Source organism: Biomphalaria glabrata, chromosome 3 (assembly GCF_947242115.1).
Source record: "Biomphalaria glabrata chromosome 3, xgBioGlab47.1, whole genome shotgun sequence".
In the NCBI taxonomy this organism is placed as follows: Eukaryota; Metazoa; Mollusca; class Gastropoda; family Planorbidae; genus Biomphalaria; species Biomphalaria glabrata.
This window is the reverse complement of record NC_074713.1, coordinates 41634857-41658950: the sequence shown is the minus strand read 5'-3', so window position 1 is coordinate 41658950 and position 24094 is coordinate 41634857. Positions and strand designations below refer to the sequence as shown.

Here is a 24094-nt window from a genome sequence, read left to right as displayed (position 1 = left end):
GGCTGCGACCTACATAGGCCTATTTAGATTTTCGTTTCGACGTCTACGTCTGTCCTCGGCAGTGGATTTTATTTTGGTTTCAAATGTGTATCCCGCGGCTTTTGTAAGTGATCTCCAGCTGTCTCGTTCTGAGGCACAAGTTGCTCTCTGCCATGTCATTTAAGCAAGTTGGTGCCTAAGCTAGTGTCGTTCCGTCGACCACCTTTCAGTGTTGAAACAAACGCTTCCTCCTCCACTTGACGTTTGCGTTTTGATGCATCAGACTTGAAACAACGTTTGGACATGTTTCACCAATAGGACGAAACAACAGTCTTCTAGCATAAGTAGTCTAAGAAAGTAGATTCAACATTTGTGAATAAACCCTGAGGCATAATGACTCAGAGCTAGGCTAACTCTGCTATAGTTGAGATTGGATTCAAGTCCATTGGAGGCCCGAGGCAGCTGCGTAGTTTGCCTATCTGCTTTTTTGGGTGTGGTGGGGGGGGGGGCGGGGCTTGGGCAGGGTTAAAATTTTTCCTTTTTTTTTTTTATAAAAAAATCTATCATTCATGAGTTATTGAGAACGAAGTTATCGCTCTTACTCAAAGTCTTCAGCTTCATAAAGAAAGAATTTTTTTTTTTTGCTATATCATTTTGTGTGGGATTTCTTGATGTAAATATTACTTAAGTAGGGTTACTTCTCATAAGAGTTAACGGAATGGTAATTTATCTAGTCAAGTGCTTAACTAAAGGAGGTTTTAAAAATCCCTTAAAGGCGTGTCTAAGACAAAGAAACAATCCGCTCTTTTGAAACTCAACAGTAGCGAAATCGCACATGAAGCATTCTGTGATACGTCGCACGCCCAATCCTGAGCCAAATTCCGATAGGCAGGTGCAGAAATTTGAACATGAAAAGGTTTTTGAGGAGTAGACCCTACATTGTTCTTCCATCATGGTTCAATGATGACCACTTTCGTCATCCATAATGAGTAATAACCAATTGTTAGCTTACTTTTACATATGTTATGATATAGATTTATATTAGATTTAATTAGGCTTCACGGTGCTCTAAGTTTCTAATTACTAACTTTCATTACAAGATTGTAGGCCCTACACATTTAGCCATAACTACAAAAATGTAACGTTTCGCTTAAATTTAGCCAAACCGGCATACTGCTAACTTTATTGAAACTAGCCAGGTATTTTTCTTTGCTTGAATCAAAATGTCACAATACCCTGCAATAAAAGACGCTTCCGGTCACACAAGGTGACCATTCATCTTTCCAAGTCAGTGATGCACAGAGACCCGGGGGCTAAAGGCTAATGATATTGTGTATGCTAATCGCAAGGAAGTCGAATGGTCACTGTCTGATCTTCCGGAAAGCCACAGTCACAGCGGTACCACGTCTTGAGCTATCCATGCGCATATAAACCGTTGACCATTGGAGAGAAAGTCGTATTGTTAGGACGAAGCACGTGCTGAAGGTCAGGGCACAGTACTTGACGTGTTTGCTCGTTATCAAGAGGGACTCTCTTCAGAAAAGGTTGGAAATTACATAGTGTAAATTTGTTTAAAAAATATATGCTTATATAGTCAGCCATTTAACAGAACAAAATATAATTGTAGGCCTACTATTTTCTCTTAAAAATACAATATATTCATACCATATTATTTTTAGCTTCGAGCTGAAAAAATTTGAACATGCGCTGGTTCTCAAACTAAATTATTGTAACTATTACTTATAGGCCTGCAATCTAAGTCCTTTCATTATTACATACAATTCCGATAGTTATTTGACGTTTTCTGTTCACTTGTGGGAACGCCGTAATGTTGAACTATTCAGGTAGTAGCTTTTTTATAGACTTAACAAAAGGGTTAACACATTTAATTAGGAAGTGACATTTCACCAGAGTCCTAGCGTGCTGCTATAATTACTGTTCAGGCACCAGGTTGCTATTTTGTAAGTAACTCTTCACGTATTTTTGGTTATTGTGTATTTTGTTACAAAAAATTATTTAGAACATGCCATGATCAAAGTGGGGACACTTTCTATATAATGAAACGTATACATACATAGTTTTTCTTCATAAGAATATTTTATCATTTAGCCGATGTCTATTATTTATTTAGTTCCTAGGTAACCTTTTTTTTTTAAAGCTTATATCAAGTCACTCTGTCTGTCTGGGGTAAATTTTGAATACGTTATTTCTCCCACTTCACATTCTAGGATCAATTTCAAACTTTAAACTCATTGGAATTCATTGTTCCTAAGAAACCAATGAAAAAAAAAAACAACTAACAAATTATTTCATAAAAATAGTGGTTATTAATTAATTTTGTTTAAATTGAAAAGAAGAAATAAATCTTGCAGTATTGAGATGTATGACTGTAAATGTGGAGTTCTTTACTTTATATAAGCTTTGCTTTTTAAAACAGTATTTAAAATTTGTAAAAAAAAAATTTGCTCGTTATAAACGTACGGGGCTGTTTTAACTTAAAATGACGATAGATGCTGCTTACAAAATAAATCTAGAACTGTCGTAGTTCAGCTTTTTTTTTATAAGGGGAAAATAAAGGAGGGGATGTATCTGCCATTGTCAGATCATAGTGCAGTATGCTGGGCTTCAGATCATAATGCAGCATGCTGGGCTTCAGATCATAGTGTAGTATGCTGGGCTTCAGATCATAGTGCAGTATGCTGGGCTTCAGATCATAGTGTAGTATGCTGGGCTTCAGATCATAGTGTAGTATGCTGGGCTTCAGATCATAGTGTAGTATGCTGGGCTTCAGATCATAGTGCAGTATGCTGGGCTTCAGATCATAGTGTAGTATGCTGGGCTTCAGATCATAGTGTAGTATGCTGGGCTTCAGATCATAGTGCAGTATGCTGGGCTTCAGATCATAGTGTAGTATGCTGGGCTTCAGATCATAGTGTAGTATGCTGGGCTTCAGATCATAATGCAGCATGCTGGGCTTCAGATCATAGTGTAGTATGCTGGGCTTCAGATCATAGTGCAGTATGCTGGGCTTCAGATCATAATGCAGCATGCTGGGCTTCAGATCATAGTGTAGTATGCTGGGCTTCAGATCATAGTGCAGCATGCTGGGCTTCAGATCATAGTGTAGTATGCTGGGCTTCAGATCATAGTGTAGTATGCTGGGCTTCAGATCATAGTGTAGTATGCTGGGCTTCAGATCATAGTGCAGTATGCTGGGCTTCAGATCATAGTGTAGTATGCTGGGCTTCAGATCATAGTGCAGCATGCTGGGCTTCAGAACATAGTGTAGTATGCTGGGCTTCAGATCATAGTGTAGTATGCTGGGCTTCAGATCATAGTGTAGTATGCTGGGCTTCAGATCATAGTGTAGTATGCTGGGCTTCAGATCATAGTGCAGTATGCTGGGCTTCAGATCATAGTGTAGTATGCTGGGCTTCAGATCATAGTGTAGTATGCTGGGCTTCAGATCATAGTGTAGTATGCTGGGCTTCAGATCATAGTGCAGTATGCTGGGCTTCAGATCATAGTGTAGTATGCTGGGCTTCAGATCATAGTGCAGTATGCTGGGCTTCAGATCATAGTGCAGTATGCTGGGCTTCAGATTATAGTGCAGTATGCTGGGCTTCAGATCATAGTGTAGTATGCTGGGCTTCAGATCATAGTGCAGTATGCTGGGCTTCAGATCATAGTGCAGTATGCTGGGCTTCAGATCATAGTGCAGTATGCTGGGCTTCAGATCATAGTGCAGTATGCTGGGCTTCAGATCATAGTGCAGTATGCTGGGCTCCTGCCACACACTCTAAATGTTCCGTAGCAATCCGCTATAGGCTGAACTGAGGTGTTCTTCGTGTTGAATGTTTCTGATCATTACGTTGTTTTAAAGGCACTACAATGCATCATTACGTTGTTTTAAAGGCACTACAATGCCACTAAATCCGTATAAATCAAGTTGCCTGCAATTCGAACGTAATCAAGCGGCCAGTGGTGCATGAATCAAGAATTAGGCCTACGTACTTTTCTTGGCAAAAAATAAAGCTAGTAGGTACAACATAAGAGACAGGCAAACCCGATAGCGTTGTGGTATGACAAATATAGCTAACATCTAGTAATCCTGCTGGCCCTGCAAATGACACTTGTAAGGGGACCCGCGCACTCTGAAAGCCGCTTCAGCTACGGTTTTGGAAGATTTGCAACAAATGATTGAGAAAATATATAATATATAATCTATAATCACATATAAAAGCTAGACAGTTAAGCTAAAGTACAACAGTGTACTAAAACTATACGTTTGTTTTCTGTTCATCGTTTGACATCTCTCTGACTTTCCTTCAGAGTTTAATATTATAACCTCCTACCCCAGAGCACCCACAGGACGGCCGGGCATGGTGGCGGGCAGGGTCAAACCTGAGACCGTCAAAACGATAGTAGGCCTACATAAGTACATTAGCACACAAATTGGCAGCCGTCGAGTACAGCGAGGCAATGTTTGCGTCGCTAATTCTCTACGAGAAGATATCAATGCCGAGATCTGAATTTTATATTCCTTGTATTAATGAAATGTAAAACATTTTAATTGAAGGCTGAAACTATACACTTTTTGCTTAGATCTAGATATTTATCGGATATTTATGATACGTTTATAGTATATTTGTTTATGTTATGTTCATGTTATGTTCAAGTTACGTTATATTTATGGTATGTTCAAGTTACGTTATATTTATGTTCTGTTCATGTTACGTTTATTATAGACTGTTTTGTTTATGCCTAGTTTATGTTATGTTTATGTCTTAATGTCGACATACAGTATTGCTTATTATTTCACCAGCCACTTTATTTCGACAATGGGACTGTCCAAGGCACCCTGGAGATCTTGTCTGCTGTTTCTAGTGGTCATGATGACATTACAAGAATCTCGGTGCAGCTTCGATGTGCAGAGTACAGATTGTGCCAAGATATCAACTAACAGAATCTGTTACATGGTAATCTTTTGTGTAGTCTACATTTAACACTAAAATACACATTTACTTATCCAGTTTTGTACTGTTAGCCTCTTTTTGTCGTAACGACTAGGATTCCTCTCCTAGAACATCTTTTCATGTGACTGTGGAGCTATATTATGGAGACACACTTTCGTATACATATATCGCAGGATAAAAACCTGGGCATTGTTTGTGGTCGGAAAAACGCTGCCCACACAGCAGTTCCCCCCTCTCTAAGCAGCTGATTTGACCAAAGGAACGGAATATTCAATACAGTTTGGGATCAGTAGCGCCGCAGGTTCTGCTAGGGGAGCGCGGTGGTTGAGTGGTTAAGCGCTTGGCTTCCAAACCTGGGGTTGTCGTTTCGAATCTCAGTCAAGACTCGGATTTTGAACTTAAGGATTTTCAGGTCACCACTGAGTCCACCTAACTCAAAGAGTACCTCTTGAAAATTGATTTACTTAACTCTTGAATCAATAAAGCCTTACATTCGAAAATTCTGGAACGCGATATTCCTATCAAGAACGCGATATTCCTATCAAGAACGCGATATTCCTATCAAGAACGCGATATTCCTATCAAGAACGCGATATTCCTATCAAGAACGCGATATTCCTATCAAGAACGCGATATTCCTATCAAGAACGCGATAGTCCTTTCAAAACCGATTTAGGATTTAGACCTAGATTTAGTCTATAGCCAAAATTATTATTTTTTACTTTGATAAATTATAACGGTCAAACTAGAGTTTTCTCCTTCTGACCAACGAGCTAGAAATTCTTTTCTCAGCATATACATCAACCGTTAAATTTCTAGTAAAATCGTTAGAGCTATTTCTGAGATCACTGTCCGCCCACCCTACACGAAGGAATGGCTTGAATAGAGGTATTGTAATAAATTAATATATTAAGGAACGTCTTGTCAACCTCTAAGTAGTACCTGTCTGGTTTTTTTTTTTCTGTTTCGGGCTAAAAACAATATTTAACTTATTTAAAAATTCATTTGAAGAAGTTAGTGTTAGTGACAACGTGAGTCTAACATCTACTACTCTCTTACAAGATAGCGGACACATTTCTTCCGCGCATCGATCTGTTGGCACCTTTCGTGCGAGTTTAACAGAACCCCTACAAGACGTCTTGATGAATACAACGAGAAACTTACGACCATGAAGAGCTCAATTCCAAACTTGCATGTCTCCAGCGTGAAATACCTCTCTGATTAAATGTCACATCCCTTCTTTATTTAATCTTATCTTATCTTATATATTAAAACTAAGACTAAGACTGCTTTATTGATCCTTACGGAAATTTGTTGTGATTACAAGGACTGACATTACTTCAAAAAAAAAAAAAAAAAAGAAGATAATTACGTCCTACGCATTTCATGTGTCAATCTAGTCATGCATGTTAATTAATGACTTAAACTCTGCCAAATCGTTGGTTTTCCTGGCTGATTCAGGCAACCCATTTCATTCTCCTATGTCACAAGGGAAGAAGTATTATTTGGCCTGCGAACTTCTTACTACCCGAGCTATTGCGTTCTATACGCCTGGAGAATGTTTTACTGAAGAGCAAATATACGGTAAAATCCTTGTACCCTGGGCTTTGCCCCTGACTACGTAGAGGAAGGATGCAGCACTCACCCATGCTTCCCCAGTTATGGAGTTGAATAGAGCATTTAGATAGATGCAAAAGTCATGGTCTGAAGTTCGAATTTCGACGAAGCATAATCATTTTCAATTCGCTAAGTAACCTACAAGTTGAGATGCATTTACGCGATCTTTCACAGATATTACCACCACCCCCAACCCTTTTTTTTTTGGAAGTCCTCAAAATCGGATCGATCAGGGCGTATGGAGATGGGCTATATAAAAATACTAATGCTAATACTGCAGTGATAGTTTAAATTCCTTGAATGTCAAGTAGAACAAGAGCCAGACGCCCGTTTTCTCCAGCTATGTAGATGATTAGTGTCGAGGTCTCCTTGCTGTGTTTGTGGTGGAGAGTTTCAATTGATTTTATAAACATAAACCAATTTCATAGAACAATATTTTCATTATGAATCCGTAAAGCAACCTCAACTTAACTATTATACCTGAAATATACGAGGAGCGTAGATTATTCTTCCCTTTTATATTACAGTAATTAAGAATCTCCTTGTAGATTAAGACAGCAGCGTACATTAGAAGTTATGTACCTTTTTTTTCAGTTTTGACCTTTACAATTTTAGAAATTTTATCTTTAGATTCTTTCACTTTGGTTTCAGTTCCACAGTTTACTTTCATCTATTCTGGTTTTTGTTTGGTATTGCCAATTCAGCGACTAATTTCAGGCTCACAGATAAGCACCAATCAATCAAAAAAAATCAATCAATCAGTCAATCAATCACTTTGTCTGTCTTTCAGCACGCATGTTGTAACAAAATATGGACACTTGATTCTGTCTGTGCTAAAGTCGAGGGAAATGTCCACTCTTTAATTTGTTGTCGAATGGTTAAAGTTGGTAATTGATGAAGGGGAGGTAATCATCGAAATCTATAGAATTGAGTCAATGTGAGTACTGTATCCCAAACAGAACTAGGAAATGATTCAATAAAAGAGAACGAAGAGGAAAATTCCTCCTCCCTCCAGTTTTAAATTTGAACACGTCTGAACTTTTTTTCCCAATGAATCTGATGTCTAGTCCTAACTTTTATTCTAATTTTGAGTTATGGTTCTTTTAATACTCATTTAAAATGACAATGCGGAAAAGTGTGTTCCATATTCTCAGTAGATTGGGGGAGGCCAACCTATGACCCATGCGCCAAAAGTGGCAAATTGAACAATTATTAAGTGGCGCATTTCACCCCAAGATTGTCGTACTACTATCAACGTTATCGCCTCGGACCAAGCTCTTAACATTATTTATGTTACTTATCTAAGCTTTTTGTGGTTACAAAACATTGATAAACATTGATATTAATTTTTAGATTTTTAAAGGAAAAACTAGATTGATTGACATATTTAAGGAAGGAAGGAAGTCATGTCTAGGAAATCATCCATTTAATTGTAGTAAACTAAAACCGTCAATACCTGGTAGAGTTACTAGTGCTGTAATTTTGCTTAATAGAGTTTTAGATTGTCCTCTTATGAGATATTATGCCTGTCAAATACTGACTGATACGGGCAAGCATTTTCATCCATGAAAATAATAAAAGTGAAATTGAAGTCAAGAAATTAGCTCTTCATATTTCAAATTTCACAAAAGCAAAGCTAAAGATAGTTATATATTTTTTGCATGTATGGGACATATTTTTTATTTAAAACTGCTAACAGTGTTTATAAATTATTATAATTTTAGATTTTAGATTGTTACAATTATAAATGCAAACTAAAATGTATAAAAAAGAGACAGACTTGGTTAGTATCTTGTTTTAGTTTTTTTTTTTTTTGTTTTTGTTTTGGCAAATCACATCCTCCACAAACACACTGTACAACGGTGTACTACTGACCTCACTTTAAAGGCTGAAATGTGTAAAATTGGTGGATCGGAATTAAAAGTGAAACAAAAATTGGCGCACGTCAAAAAAAAAAAAGGTTTGCCCCCCCCCCCCCCGCAGCAGACCTACACACCTACTGTATTTCAAATTGCTAAAACATAGAACATATTTAATAATAAAATCCTTCATATTGTTATAAAAATTTTTTACAATAAATTATTATTTTAAAAAAAAAAAGCGAACTTTCATTTTCATTTGATTATTGAGAGGAATACAATCGTTCTATTAGTGGTATAGAGGAGGAGTTGTCATTGAAACAAAAATAATATTTATAATTTATTGTTTTTATTATTATTATTTTCTATTTTTTGGTGCGTTTTAATTTAATGGTTGTTAAATCTCTCTCCCCCCCCCCCTTCTCTCTCTCTCTCCTAGCGTATTGAGCTAATCGCACAGATTATTTGTTGTAGGTCTAGATCTATTAGCCTACACATTTAATTACATGACTTATCCAAACTAACTGATACAATAACACTTTGAAAAAATCTTTGTCTTTAAAAATAATATTTAAAAAAAAAAATATTTTTCTTGTATTTAGTTGGAGATACCATAAATTAAATCATTTTCTTGTTGCTTAATTTTTCTTCATTGGTATAATTATTAATGTTAGTAAAATGAAAAAAAACAACAACTTTTGTTCTTAAACATACGATTGAACAGAAATAAAGACACAAAACATATATATGTTTTATTCTTTCCAAATCTAATATATAACGCGGAAAGTAAGGCGCATGTATGTATGTATGTCCCGAATAGAAATCAAAACCGTTTGACCAATCTTGATAAAACTTGGCAGAAATGTTCCTTAGACCATGGCGTACCTAATTGCATCTCTATTAAAGAACGGAACTTTTTAACAAATCGGGTTAACCTGTTTTCACAGTATTATATTATTAGATAGGGAACATTCTCCATGTTTGACATAGATCTAGTGATGGGCAAAAGTTAACTAAAAAGTTGCTAACTTTTAGTTTAACTAAAAAAAATTAGTTAAGGCCAAAGTTTAATTAAAAGAAAAAAGTTTAGTTAAAATCCTAGTTTAATTATTTTTTTTTTAGTTACAAACTAAAAAGTTTAATTACAAATTTTACAAACTTTTTTAACATACATACCAATAAATATTTAGATCTATGTTATTAGGAGAATATATATAATAAATAATAGAGAGGAGAATAAAATAGAGGGTGCACAGGTCACTAGAAAGCCTTTTGACCTTTACCCTATAATGGTCGCTATTCCCGCCAATTCAAGGTATTTGAAAAGCGAGAAAAATAAAAAAAACGTGTTCATTAAATTTCTAGCAAGTTTCGCTGCTTGATAAATCCTGATAATTCCTTGCTTCTATAGATCTACATTTTGCTGCTTTTTATTTGCATTTTTATTAAACACCAGTGTGTTCCTGTATAGCTGCAGGCAAAGAATTTTGCTTTACTATAGATCTAAAAGAAATGTCAACTCTTTTTATTTTAAAACATTTTACTAGATCTAGAATCTAGTAGAGTTAGAGTCTAGTGATGTCTAGTCAATTAGTATTAGTCTAGTACTACTATTAGATCTACAGTCATAATAGTCTATATTTAATTATTTTAGTCTTAAGTAGAGTCTAACTCTTAGTAGTCTTAGTCTTAGATCTAGATGTAAATTTAAAATTATAAGTCAATAATCTAGATCTAGATCTATTAATGAGGTAGTTTCGTATTCCCCCCCGAGTCACGTGGTTGTGTGTATACAACGCGCACCGTGCTTAGTTTTAGTTAGTTTGTAGTGAGAATCTGAATCGTTTTAAGTCAATATTTAGTGGTTTCAATTTACTCATTAGCGCTAAACTATAATTTGTTAATAACAGGAGAATCTAGAGATACATTTTTTTTAAATAGTTTCAACTAAATCAAATAGTTAAACCTTTGATAGAAGGTACCGAAGCGTTGGCCTATAATCTGCCATACTGAGATCAAGATTTCTTGATCTACAATGAATGACTACATTTACAGTTCTTAGCATTCGGGTAACCAATCCTAGAAAAAAAAATAACACTTTCATCCCCCCCCCCCTTTTCCTCTGCCCAAAAGTAAACAAGCTTGAACTTGAGTAGAACACTAAAAGTTGGACAGCAGACCAGTGTGTATTGGTCAGATAGCTCTAGGGCTAGTGTGTAGTCGATATGTCGACTAGTTCTTATAAAAGATAAAAAGACTGCCATGGGTTTTCCTTGTGCGTAATAGGCTTTAGTTGTTTAGCGAACAAATAACACATCTGATAGTCAAGGATAAATCGAGATCTACTCTTACAGTTACACAGGTCAAATGTGTCTTACCCCGCCCTTTCATTGTTAAATTTGGTTTCTAAGTAATAAAATGGATCTAGATCTGTTTCGTCGACGCATTTTTGAAACTTTAATGTAACATTTTGTGAATTTCTTAAAAATGATAGAACTTTTAATAACATAATAATACATCATGTATCCAAAACAAAAAACAATTCTTAATGTAATCGATGTGCACAATGTATTTCAAATTAGCGGAATATGAAATACATAACGTTAAAAATAGCTGAAGTTTACGAAAATAACAATGTTTCAACTAATATGCATATTATCCCATATATAGGCCTATAAATAAATAAATAAATAAATATATATATATATATGTGTGTGTGTGTGTGTGTGTTTTGTGTAGTTTATACCAAGCTTTTTTTTAATCTTACAAGAACGTTTGTAAAAACATCTTGTTCTGTATGTGAATGTAGATCTATCATCAGCAAAGTGTTGACGCTTGTCATGACTATAAAGTAAATATCATTGATAATTTAAACCTATCCTTAAACAGTTCTTGGCCCTTTATGAAAACATTCGTATAATTATTTGAACATTCAGGGAGTTCGTTGATGTACTCTGAATATTTTAAAATGTTCTGATCATTTCGTTTGTAGAAGATATTAGATCCAGAATATTCTAGAATCTAGAGTTAGTTAGAGAGTCAACATGCAGTTTTATCATTACTTCTAAAATGGTAACTTATATTAGAACTTGGACAATTACATCTAATTTCTTTCTATAATAGTGATCTATCTATTGATTCTATTAAATTCTACATCTATCCCATAAAGACATTTAATAAAAATCTTTTTTTCATGTGAACAAATAAATGTTTATTACATTTTGCTAAAGAGATTGGTTGTACTTTAAATTTTTCATTTTTGGCTGTTTTGTCCTTAAAAAAGGTCAAAATAGTTAGTAAAAGTTTAACTAAAGTTTCTTAGTTTAGTTTAACTAATTTTTTCAATTTATGCTTAACTAAAAGTTTAATTACTTTTTTTTAGTTCAAACTTAGTTTTAGTTTAACTAAAAACATTTAGTTTAGTTCCCATCACTACATAGATCTAAATTCAATCCTCTAGATTAGTAATACCCAAACTAAGTTCCGCAGGCCGCGGGTCCTATCCGGCTAGTACATAATAAAATGAGCATGAGGATTCTAAATTTTACAACGAAATGTCCCACGCCAAAAAAAAAAAAAAACGCTGCACCAAAAGAACCATCGAGTCAAAGCATCCTGCCGCGTTCACATAATTAAATCCGTACTGACTGAAAGATGTCTTCAAACTAAAAGTCTCACTCTTAAGTTTAAATGTCTATCTTTAAGTGTCTCACACTAAAGTTTCAATATTTGTATTCCAGTGTGCCTTGAGACAAGGATCCAATTTAGTGTTTAGGGAGTGCTGCCAGAACGCTAATGACATGAGAGATTATTGCAAGAGGATCTACACTGAGCCGCCACGAGTAGGAGGTCTGTGGATTGACTGATGAACTCTTTCTAAGCCGTGCACTTCACTGACTGTATAAAGTCATTCAATACAAAGTGGGAATACACAATTGGCGTGTTGCATTTTTTGTTTTTGCATTTCTTTTGTTTGTCAGTATTCATTTTGACATTTATCTTTAATTAGGAAAGCACATTTGTTTTGTTACTTGGTCAATGGTTAATGAAACTATAACGATGTTATTGTGTCAATCAGACAATGAGATTGCAAAGATTGAGGTTGAGATTTTTTTGGGGGCTCATTCCTCTTTTTGATTATTTCGACTCCATACCGTTTTGCTTTAGCGCTATATTTTTTTCCAATTAATTTTATTTTCTTATGCCTCTTTTTTTTTTTTTTTTGGCTTCACGATGCTATCAATGGGACTTTAATTTCCCCAATATTAATTAAAAACTATTAATAATTGTCCACCTGAACAAAACGGAATGAGGATGTGGCTGAGATGACGTTGTTTTATGTCTTTATATGTCAACAAAACATTTATAACACCCAAACACCATTGTAATGCCGGGAAAACTAATTAAAAATATGAACTCCAACAGAATACTTTTTAAATAAATGAAAAACATTTGTTCTCTAACTTGAAATCAGTACAATGATAAAGACACTTTATTAACTAATGGTAATTAATGTCAACGTTACAGCTAGTCTTATACAACATAAATACATGTCAAAGGTAAACTAATGGTAACAATCAAAAGACAAAGCAACTGTCATGACAGAAATGCAAACATTGTGACTTGCTGGACAAGAGAAGGTAATAAGATACTAATTTCACATTATATGCATTCTTCGTTTCTATAGTTCCTTGTTTCTATAGCAACACTCATTGCTTGCACAGTGTCTAAATGTAACAGCTAACAAATGTTTGTTTCACGGCAAAATTTCAGGGGAGATAATTTTTTCACAATACAGGCCAAGTTGACTTAGTTGGATTATGGTTCCTTCTTTATCTCTGTTTTCTCAGTGGTACTGTTTGATTGATGGCGGGTACAGACTAAATGTCAACACACCTGGTCATAATTTGATACTAGAGGTACAAACTTTTGTACTGGAAACTTTTTTATGTGAGTTTCCTTTTGTGAGACAATCTATCATATCTTATCAAATGAGAACATTCTAATTTCTAGAGGTTATGGATTCACCATTCTACTTTTCTGACGTTTCAATCCCAGAAACAGAAATAAAATTGCTAAGTAGACTACATTGGACACATATTGTTCTTACTATATCGATAGTGAAAACCTGAGGTTTTTTTTCCTTAAGGCTTTGAATAAGAGATTTACTTAGACTTAGGTCCTCCCGCGCCGTTCGGCGCATTGGGCGGCAAGCTGTCTCCATAATGATCTGTCACTGGCAATGTCTGAAGCCTCTTCCCATCTGGTGTCCACTGTTCTGAGGTCCTCCATGAAGGTGTGTCGCCAGGTAATACGAGGACGTCCCTGTTTGCGCTTTCCTCGTTTTGGCTTCCATGTTATCGCAACTCTTGGTGTGCATAATTCATTTTGACGTAGAACATGTCCCGCAAACCTCATGCGACGCTCAGTCACAACCTCACTAAGTGTTCGACTCCCAGTTCGGCAAAGGATTTCCTTGTTTGAGATCCGGTCTGTGTAACTGACTCCCAAAATCCGTCTCAGCCATCTCTGTTGAGCCACATTTAGTCTTTTCTCAATTTTGACAGATGACTTCCACGTCTCACATGCATATGTAACAGTTGGAATGACGATTGTGTTGTGAAGGTGTATTTTTGTCTCGAGTCCAATGGCTTGGCTAGTCCAAATAGGCTGCAGCCTTTGGAAAATGCTCCCTGCCTTTCCTATTCGGCACGCTACATCATGGTAAGCATCTCCATCATTTGTTATGATGCTGCCAAGGTACGTGAACTTGTCCAGCTCTTCAAGCTTTGACTCGCCAAGTCTGACGGGGACACCCTTTGCCTTATATCCCACTCGCATAATTTTAGTCTTATCCAAGTTTATGCGGAGGCCAATTTTGGGTGCCTCTCTGTCTAGGCTCTCCGTCATTTCTTGAATGCATTTATTTGTAGCCCCGAGTAGTGCAACATCATCAGCAAAGTCCAAGTCCGTCAATCGGAGTTGTTCATGCCATGGAATACCAAAGGCAGTCTGGTTCATTGCTCTCCTCATTATGTAGTCGATGGCTAGGAGGAAAAGGAAGGGAGATAAGATGCACCCCTGTCTCACACCTGTCTCGATTGTAAAAAAACTCTGTTGTTCCCTCTTCTGTTTTATTGCAGCAACTAGACTGACTGTAAAGGTGTCGTAGGATCTGGACGAATTTTTCTGGTATACCGTATTCTCTAACTATTTTCCATAGTGATTCTCGGTGGACACTATCAAACGCTTTTTTGAAGTCCACGAAACTGATCGTTAGCCGTTGTTGGTACTCAAGACTTTGTTCTATGATATTTCGTAAAACGAAAATCTGCTCTGTACATGATCTGCCTCTTCGGAAACCTGCTTGTTCTTCTCTGAGCCTTTCATCTACAGACTGTTGAAGCCGTCTCAACAAAACAGTGCTGAAAACTTTGCCTGGGACAGAGAGGAGAGTAATGCAATAGCAACAAAAATCACATGCCAACAATTTCTTTTCGTTTAAAGTGAACAATTTTAAGGGAGATAATTCCATTCCAATACAGACAAGTTGAAATAATTGGATTATGGTTTCTATTTTACCTCAATGTTTGCACAGTTGTACAGTTTGCAGATTAATGGGATTGGCAACTAGAGACAAAATGTCAACACACATGGTCATAATTTAATCCTAGATATACAAACTATTTTACTGGAACCTTTTTTTTTTAAATTTAGTTTCAGTTTATGATACAATTTATCTTCATATTCAAACAAAAGAAAACAATTTGTAAGTTTATGCATTCTTGATATTTGTTGATAAAGCCCATCGAAGATTGATCGCTCTTTATTACACTACGAGCTTAACGACATGGATAGCAGCCAGGAGTGTATACAGCAATAGATATCTGCAGCCCTTAAGGAAAATTGTGTGTAATCATCTGCTTTAACAATCCTTCAATCATTCCTTTTGCCTAGGCCCAGTACATTCAAAAAACAAACAAGCAAAACTATACAAAAATTACTTTACAAAAACAACTTACATTGAGTTAAAACAACTGTTATATATATAACTATATTTCAATACACTTTGGCTCCTGAGTTAGTTGTAGAAATAGGCTTGTTATACATGTGGGCTTGGGAGTTGTTTGATTGTTAGCTCCTGGACATGCTCGTGTGGTGAGGGAAGTACAAACCAAGAAAAATGACGCCAATAATAAACACAGTGATGCCAACACTAAACAATAACACCCTGAAATAAAAATGTTTCTTTTTCCCTCTGTCTAGACAATGAATTGAGAAACATCATGTATATAAATAAATATTCCTTCTATCACAGAATATATCTTTATTCTATCTTTGTGAATAAATCCACGAACTGTTTTCAAGCATAAACCTCCGTGATAGCACCGAAATAAATAATTTACTTTCTCGGCGAATAGACACCAGACGAAATGGACGAAATAATTTACTGTCCTCTTGAAAAGCTACACACATATTTGATGTTTCATTTATTGGACGAGTCATAGAACGCTCCGAGTCTTAGATGATTATTGACGCCGTGTTTCACGAGACGTACGACTCAGAGCGGTTTCAATATCAGGCCAAAGGTCTGGATCTCCCTTAACATTGGGCCTAGAAGCATTGAACATTTCATTAATGTAAGCGACTTTAATTTAAGTAAGCGATACCACATTTAAACAATATTTATGTCTGTTGCATTCTCAAAGCTCCTTGAGCAAACAATACACTAATAGTGTTTAGATACTGTAAAAGGCAAGCTCATAATTTTTAACACTTTAGCCTTCTAGCAGCTTCGAATATCTACACAGAAGATTATATTATGTAAGGGAGATTATTAGAGAGTTTGAATTCCTCTAGATCAACTCAACTCTGTCTGTCTAGTAAACAGTTTGAACACGTTATTTCTCCCACATTCATACTCGGATCAAGTTGAAACTTTATAAAATTATTTATTGTATCTGACAGAACAAGAATCAATAAAAAAAAAGCCGTTCACCCTTTTTTTTCTTAATAAAAGCATTTAAAAAACGGTAACATTGACGCAGGTATCACACTGCACATTCTCCACCTCTTTCCAACTGGTTCGGACAAGTGATAGGATCATAGCGTATTGAGGAATCTAAGAGAACATTATATTTCAAAACAAAAACAATTGGTAAAAAAAATTGTAATCGCACTGATTTATTATTCTTAGTCTAGATCTATTTCAAATTTAATTACATGACTAATCCAAAATAATTAATACCGGGTACAATTACACTTAATATAAGCTTTGATTTATAGCAAAGCAGTTTTTTAAAAATATTTTTCTTGTTTTAAGTTACTTTTGAGAATAAATAACTGAATTTGAACATCATTGCTAGATCTTTAGTGTGAGCTCAAATCTTTTCATCTTGTCTACTTGAAGGATTTCATTGTTGTACTTCTGACATTGGAAGTCTGGGATTTCTGTTCCTATACAAGAACCCCTGGGATACTTATGGAACTTAGGGGTCAGGAGATTGAACTTCAGGAAGTACCATGACACTACCATTGTTACAGTTCACTGTCAACAGTGTTGAGAAATTAAATTGACTTATTATTATTATTAGGTATTATTATTATTATTGTTTTTATTTTAAATCACTGGTGTTAAAAATAAAGTCGGATTTAAAACAATTTAATAAGTTATTGAAATAATAGAGTTCTGTACTTGAAAAATCTGGCATTGTACGATTCAGCCTTGAGAGATCACGTGACAATTTCTACGGTAAATTGTGTACTGTGGACGCCAGTACAATGCAGTTGAGAATGCAGGAAAACGCTTGATACACTAATCTAGCTTTCAACGCTCCCCAGACCTAGATGGTCGATGGACGCAAACACAAGATGTTTTATTTAGAAGTGTGACATGTTAAAATTTGAGAAGCACTCAACTGACGTTTTTTGAGATAAAATTATGTTCCGAGTTTCGTTGTGTTTCGGAGAACATGAAAAGAAGCCGCCGCATCATGTCCACTAAGTAGAACCACTGGGCTAGAGACAGACTGGAAACGTAAACTTTCCCTGTATCACATTTACTAGTGCAAGTGTATCCCAGAGTTCCCAAACTGTATTTCTCAGCGTGTGATATTCCACACGGTAAGAGCCAAGCCTAAAACCAAACATCCGCCTGTGTCCATGGTGACTGAAGCCATATCACGTCTAGACGAGACTCTCGTTCTGGTTGCAGACGACAAATCTAGTTAGCGATGTTTGGGTTTAACTCTAGTGGACCGAATGATATGAAGGCTAAGGAACAAATCATTAAACAGAGTTGAGCTACTTAATCAATTGGCACCTAGATCTAGGTTCTTCTTTTCTTTCGGAAACACTCCTAAAATAACAGATACAAGAGTGAGTCATTGATGTACACGTACCTTTTTTTTCCTCAACATTCTATGTTTTTTCCTTTTTTATTTTGCAACAAAGTATTAGAAAAAAGAGAAGATGGTGTCACATACAAATATAAAATTGAACTATGAGGTTTACAAAGTTGAACTATGAAGTTTACAAAGTTGAACTATGAGGTATACAAAGTTGAACTATGAGGTTTACAAAGTTGAACTATGAGGTTTACAAAGTTGAACTATGAGGTTTACAAATTTGAACTATGAGGTTTACAAAGTTGAACTATGAAGTTTACAAAGTTGAACTATGAGGTATACAAAGTTGAACTATGAGGTTTACAAAGTTGAACTATGAGGTATACAAAGTTGAACTATGAGGTATACAAAGTTGAACTATGAGGTATACAAAGTTGAACTATGAGGTATACAAAGTTGAACTATGAGGTATACAAAGTTGAACTATGAGGTATACAAAGTTGAACTATGAAGTCTACAAAGTTGAACTATGAGGTTGACTGAACTAAAAACAAAGTCAAGAAGGCCTAAGTCAAACTTCAATGGTGCCAACTACTAACAACTCAAACTATTCTGTACACCAGATACACCAAAAAGCTAGTGAGAGTTTTTGTTTTACGACATTGATGAAAATCTCAGGAAAAATGATCAGAACGTGATTTCATTCCTAGTTCTACATTCGAGTAACCTCCCTTCCACGACTCACTCTTTGAACGGCACACAAAGTCAAAGGGAGATTCCTAAGATACATGAAAGGGTAAATAACCAGAGTTACAACATGAAAAAAAGCAGGCAAATATCAAATAACGAAGGAAATGCATTTTAGTATGACCTAAAGCCAATCATTAATTCTTCCTCTTTAACCTCTAAATTTGCTGTATGCTCTCTCACAATAACGCAATGTCTAACACAGCTACAGACATCATCTCTGTCATCAACATTTCAACTGGATCTAGATCTTGGCAAACATTGTCCGACACAGACAGGAACTGGAGGATAGCCGAGATCTGTCAATGTGACTTGTCTTCCTATTAGTCAGATCATTCATGGTCACGTTTCAATATTGCTCCGTCAACACGTGCTTCAACTTCAAGATAAGAAAATAGAGACAAATACTTTAAAAACAAAAAGCTTATATTAAGAGTAGTTGTATTAATTAGTTTGGATCAGTCATGTCATTAAAATTGTATAAGATCTAGACTAACAATAATAAATCTGTGCGATTAGAAATATTTTTACCAAAAGTTTTGTTTAGCGCTATTCCATGCTTTTAGCGTTTTCAATAGATTATGATCTTAGCACTTGTCTGGACCAGTTGGGAAAGAGTTGGGGGGGGGGGGCAGCATCTGTGTAATTGTGACCGTGATCGCTTTTTAAAAGAATGTATAAACCAAAACGTTGAACGACCTACGTTTGAACTAGAGGGCTCAAGCCTCCTCAAGTCATCACAGTGCCAGCGAAGTGCAGAGTGACTTGGTATAAGCTTTGCAATAATTTAAAAGGAAATGCGCTTTTCTATGCTAGTTTTTTTTTCTTTTGTAAAAGAAACATTTTTTTAAAATATAAACTCTACTAACTGAAATACGTTAAGGTCAACAATGTCAACCTTAATCTTAAGAGACAACGCACGAATTTAACAGAAGCTCCGACTAAAAGCTAGTTGCAAAAGCATTCATCAAATACCTTATTGTTCATCAAATACCTTATTGTTCATCAAATACCTTATTGTTCATCAAATACCTTATTGTTCATCAAATACCTTATTGTTCATCAAATACCTTATTGTTCATCATAATACACTCTTCAATATATTCGGTGTGCATTTTAAATAGCATTTTAAAAATATTTTTAACACTTCGGAAATGTTTAAAATCTTTGACATGTTTCGGATGTTCCTTCAGAGTTGAAGAAAATTACGTTCTTGTCTAAACCTCTCGCAGGAAGTCGGGAGATGTCAGCGGGAAGTGTATGAACCCGGAACCATCGAGAAATCTAAACGACAGCCCGGCGCGCATACCACTCGATGCAATGCCGATCCTATGTATAGGAACATTAACACCAATTAGTTGATAAGTGTGAAGTCTAATCATAGCGTCTGTAATTTTACTATATATAATATACAATTATTACTTTTTAAAATATTTTTTATTTCTTCAATAGGTTTCATTCTCTCCCCCCAATATTTCTCCTTATCGTTTAATCTTCATTTTCTCTCTTATTGCATTTTATTGCTTTAAAAGATGTTGTAATTGCTCATAAATACGAAAGTAGCCTACATCTTTACAAAAGTAAACAAGCTTTTATCTACGTAGATTAAGGGGGTGCAGTAACAATTTTAAATCTTGAAATTAACCTGGCTTTCTTTCCCTTTAACATTTTTACAGTAACATTATAAAACAAGAAAAACAGAAAAAAAAACTTAAAAAAACATAGTTTATATTAAGTGTACTTCTATCAATTAGTTTTGGATCAGTCATGTAATTAAATTTGTAATTGATATAGGCTAACAATAAAAAAAGCACTTCATTTCGAACTTGTGGGCTTAAGCCTTCTCAGGCTTCTCAAACCAACGCAGTAACCATTCTGCTAGCGAAGAGTCTAGAAGATTGAAGAGTTATCTATTGTTTCTATTTCATGTTTGTGTTCACTAAGCCTGAGACGGCAGCCTAATCTAAAGGGGACTAATTCAGCTAATACCAACACTTCTGTCAATTACTATTTCTTTCCATTGTTTACGATACCGAAACAAAGTAATGTATTACCAATTGTTAATAAACTAATGGGTTAATTTTTAAATTGATTCTTGTGTTTTGTCAGGTAAAAGAAATGGTTGTGCAAAATTTCAGCTTGATCCGAAATTGAGTGTTGGAGAAATAATGTGTATAAACTTTTGGCCACACGGACAGACACACAGACAGACAGTGTGAGTTGATATATGCTTTGTAAAAATTAATTTAATTATCTATCAGTCAATCAAACAATCAATCAAACTCTACAATCAGTCAATAAATCAATCAACCAACCAATCAATCAATCATCTATCTATCTATCTATCTATCTATCTATCTATCTATCTATCTATCTATCTATCTATCTATCTATCTATCTATCTATCTATCTATCTATCTATAATACAGCTTCACTGAATATAGAACTCTTTGTTCTAGTCCTATACACTGCAAGCACACTAAGCAGCCTGGTTCGGTTAAAAATTCATGCGGCAAATGAAATATAGTCTGACAGATCTCTACATAGATATATATTTTTTTTTCTGCCTGACATCTTTAAAGCATATATTTACTTCTCGGCGTGATGTATGCCAAAACATTAGGCTGAAATCATGATCCGCAAACAAAACACTTCAACATGTGTCAACCAATGCTAGAGACATGGAGGCGGCCAATCAGGATTTTAAAATTACAAACAAAGAAAGGTAATGAATCGGGTGAATCACCAGGAAATAAATACTTAAACCGTGATGTTGTTGTTTTATTTTCAAACTGCTAAGACTGCTTCATCAAACTTAAAACGTACGCTGTGGGTTTCTGTTGTCATGGTTACGCAGAGACACTAATTAATGTCATTTGCAAGGAGTTGGATGTCGAGGTCACAAGTAAACGCGTGACACCACGTGACCGAAGACTTAAAAGAAGTTGTGAAAGCGCCATTAAAGTTGACCTTGATTGAGTTAAAAGATATTTTCTTCATGTCCAATTTTCTCTGAGCCAGTTACAATTTATAAAGGAACCTGAGATTTATATAGATAGAGATAAATATAGACTTCGATTTGCTTACTAGACAACAATAATTAGGCAGGTGGATATTGAGTTTGAATATCGAATAGGTCTACCCAATGAGTTGGGGAGCTAATTAGCAGCTGTTCTGAATCATCATCAGTTTTCATTGCATGTCTGATCAGAATAGAGGAACTTAGTTCGAACTCCTAGATTTCAAGTAGTCTACGGTTAAACTTTGAATTTAAAAGATCTTAGATCTCGATATTAATGAACTCTTCTGCGTTCTCGTATCAAGATGTGAAGTTTCAGTTATGTAATGCCATACAAAGCAACACTAAGCTCTTGCACAATTTATACACAATTATTTCTGTGTTGTAAGTTGAGCGAGAGTTTGTCTACTGTAAGATCCTTACTGCAACTAAACTCAAGCGTAACATTACAAAAACATAATTTTAAACTAGAATAGCTATATATATAAGAGGAAAGTCAGTCAGTCAGTCCGTCAGTAAATGTGTTGCTTATCAATCGTCTACACTGAATAGATTATGAGAGGTGAACGTTTTTGTTAGAGTTATACTCTGAACTTTCTGAACTCCAAACAACTTGTAGTTATTATTTAATAGTAGCCTAAATACAAATGTGCACTTATATATGTAATATGTTTGCATCATTCTTTGTTTCAGCACTTAACTTCATATTTATATATTACGTTTACAGCTTGAGTGCTCCTACGCACATAGCCCACTGAAGCCTCTATATGTAACTGAAGCCTCTACATGGAATGTATTGATGTTGTTCAAATGTTTAATTGAGAGATAGAATAGAATTAATAGAGCCTTTTGTTTATCTAATGCTGTTGGCTCTGTTACAAATTGTTGGTGAAGTCGGATTTGACGAAGTGGGGCGGAGCTAGATGGGCCATGTGACCAATGACTACAGGGGTGGTAAAGCATGCGAGATGCCTTAGATGAGAATGATGTTTTTATAGACATCTCTACCTTCTAAACATCTCTACGGTCTAAACATCTCTACCTTCTAAACCAGTGTTTCCAAAACTTTTTCCTTAACGGAACACTTCGAACATTCTGAGTATTTAGCCGAACACGAATGTCGATGCTTATTTTTACGAGAGATTTATTCACGTGGTGGCCAACTAGTTAATTTTCCAGTAGTTCGTGGAAGCACTATTCAGACCTCGTGGAACACAGTTTGGGAAACACTGGTCAAGAGATTAGCACGTTTAGTACTGCGTCCCTGCTATATGGAGTTACCGTATTGGGGGTCAGTGGTTCGTGCCTTGGTCGATGAAGTCCTTTATTTTGTTATATTTAATTCACTAACTTCTCTCATTAAAACTTTGGTCCCTAGGGCTACCTTTATATGTGTACAATGTTATACATCATTTATTATTTAATAGTCATGTCCCTTTTACGAAACTTCATACCATTTGCCCGGAAATAACTTAATACACAATGTGAAGCCATCGTGTTTTTTTTCCCCAATGTAATTACTTAATCTAGTTTCAGTTCCAATCCAGGTAATTGTAACATTGTTTTAAAACCGAGTCTTCCAAAATTGCAACTACTTAGTATTTTGTTTCCTTTACACTTGAAATGTTTTCTTCGTTGCGTTATTGATCTGTTGACGAGCGGGTAGGGTGTCATACATGAGCGTCATGCAACACTGAGCCTTCTAATTAAGAAAATAATTGCAGATTGTTAGGTGCAACAACAACAAAAAAAACCCTCGACAAAACAGCTCGGTAATGTGGGTGTTTGTTTCACTGCATACAGCGCCAACATTCATTCAATAAAGTTGGTTCTGAGTTGTTTGGAAAACTTTTTTGTTGGGGTAGAAACATCATGGACAATAAATTGTTTCGTAGCTTGCCACAAAGAATTTAAAACTTCACTGTTCTCTTGCTGTGGAATTGAGATAATTAAATTTAAAACATTAACGCAGAACATTTGCATCAAAATTCTTAGGCACTTCTACAGTGGCGTAGCTAGAGTGGGGGGAATTTGATATTCCTCCCACGCCCCCCACTTGATGGGGCCCCACCCCAAATGAGTGTTCGGATATTTTTTTTTTACATTAAATATTAAGTCATTATATCTTGTTATGATTTAGAATGTCGAAATGCAGGGGCCCCCAAGGAGGTCAAGCCCCCCCTGGTCCCCAAATGATGACAAATTCATAGCTACGCCCCTGCACTTCTAATATTCATGGGCCAATAAATTTCTGATGGGAAGGTACGCTGAGATGATTGACTACAAGAAGGATTTCCTCCGAAATAACAGTAAAGACATGTAGAGTGAAATAAAGTCGTTGTATTTATTTTTTCAACGTTGTGAAGTACGGGTTTCAGCTAGTATCATTTCAACAGACTCATTGGACACGATGATGATATTTTGTTTTTTACTAGCTACATCTCTAGATCTATAATTATGTAAAGTGCATTTACCTGTTATGTTTCATTCATAGTTCATACTATATTTTCTTGTTATGAGATCAGTATTTGTAGGAGATCACTGTTGTAT

General features: G+C 35.5%; 1 protein-coding gene across 1 annotated transcript; it reads left to right on the top strand.

Moving 5' to 3' along the window:
* The first annotated feature begins 4804 nt into the window (after window positions 1-4804).
* LOC129925385 (sodium-influx-stimulating peptide-like) lies at window positions 4805-12366 on the top strand. The gene is made up of 2 exons (XM_056025129.1): window positions 4805-4958; window positions 12172-12366. The coding sequence occupies exons 1-2, from the start codon at window positions 4821-4823 to the stop codon at window positions 12295-12297; spliced, it is 264 nt and encodes an 87-aa protein (XP_055881104.1). The 5' UTR covers window positions 4805-4820; the 3' UTR covers window positions 12298-12366.
* Window positions 12367-24094: the final 11728 nt, after the last annotated feature.

Excerpts from the sequence above, each read along its gene's own strand:
- LOC129925385 (XM_056025129.1), top strand. The coding sequence starts at position 4,821 with ATGGGACTGTCCAAGGCACCCTGGAGATCTTGTCTGCTGTTTCTAGTG. Across the intron at positions 4,959-12,171 it reads CTAACAGAATCTGTTACATG|TGTGCCTTGAGACAAGGATC; the intron begins GTAATCTTTTGT and ends TTTGTATTCCAG.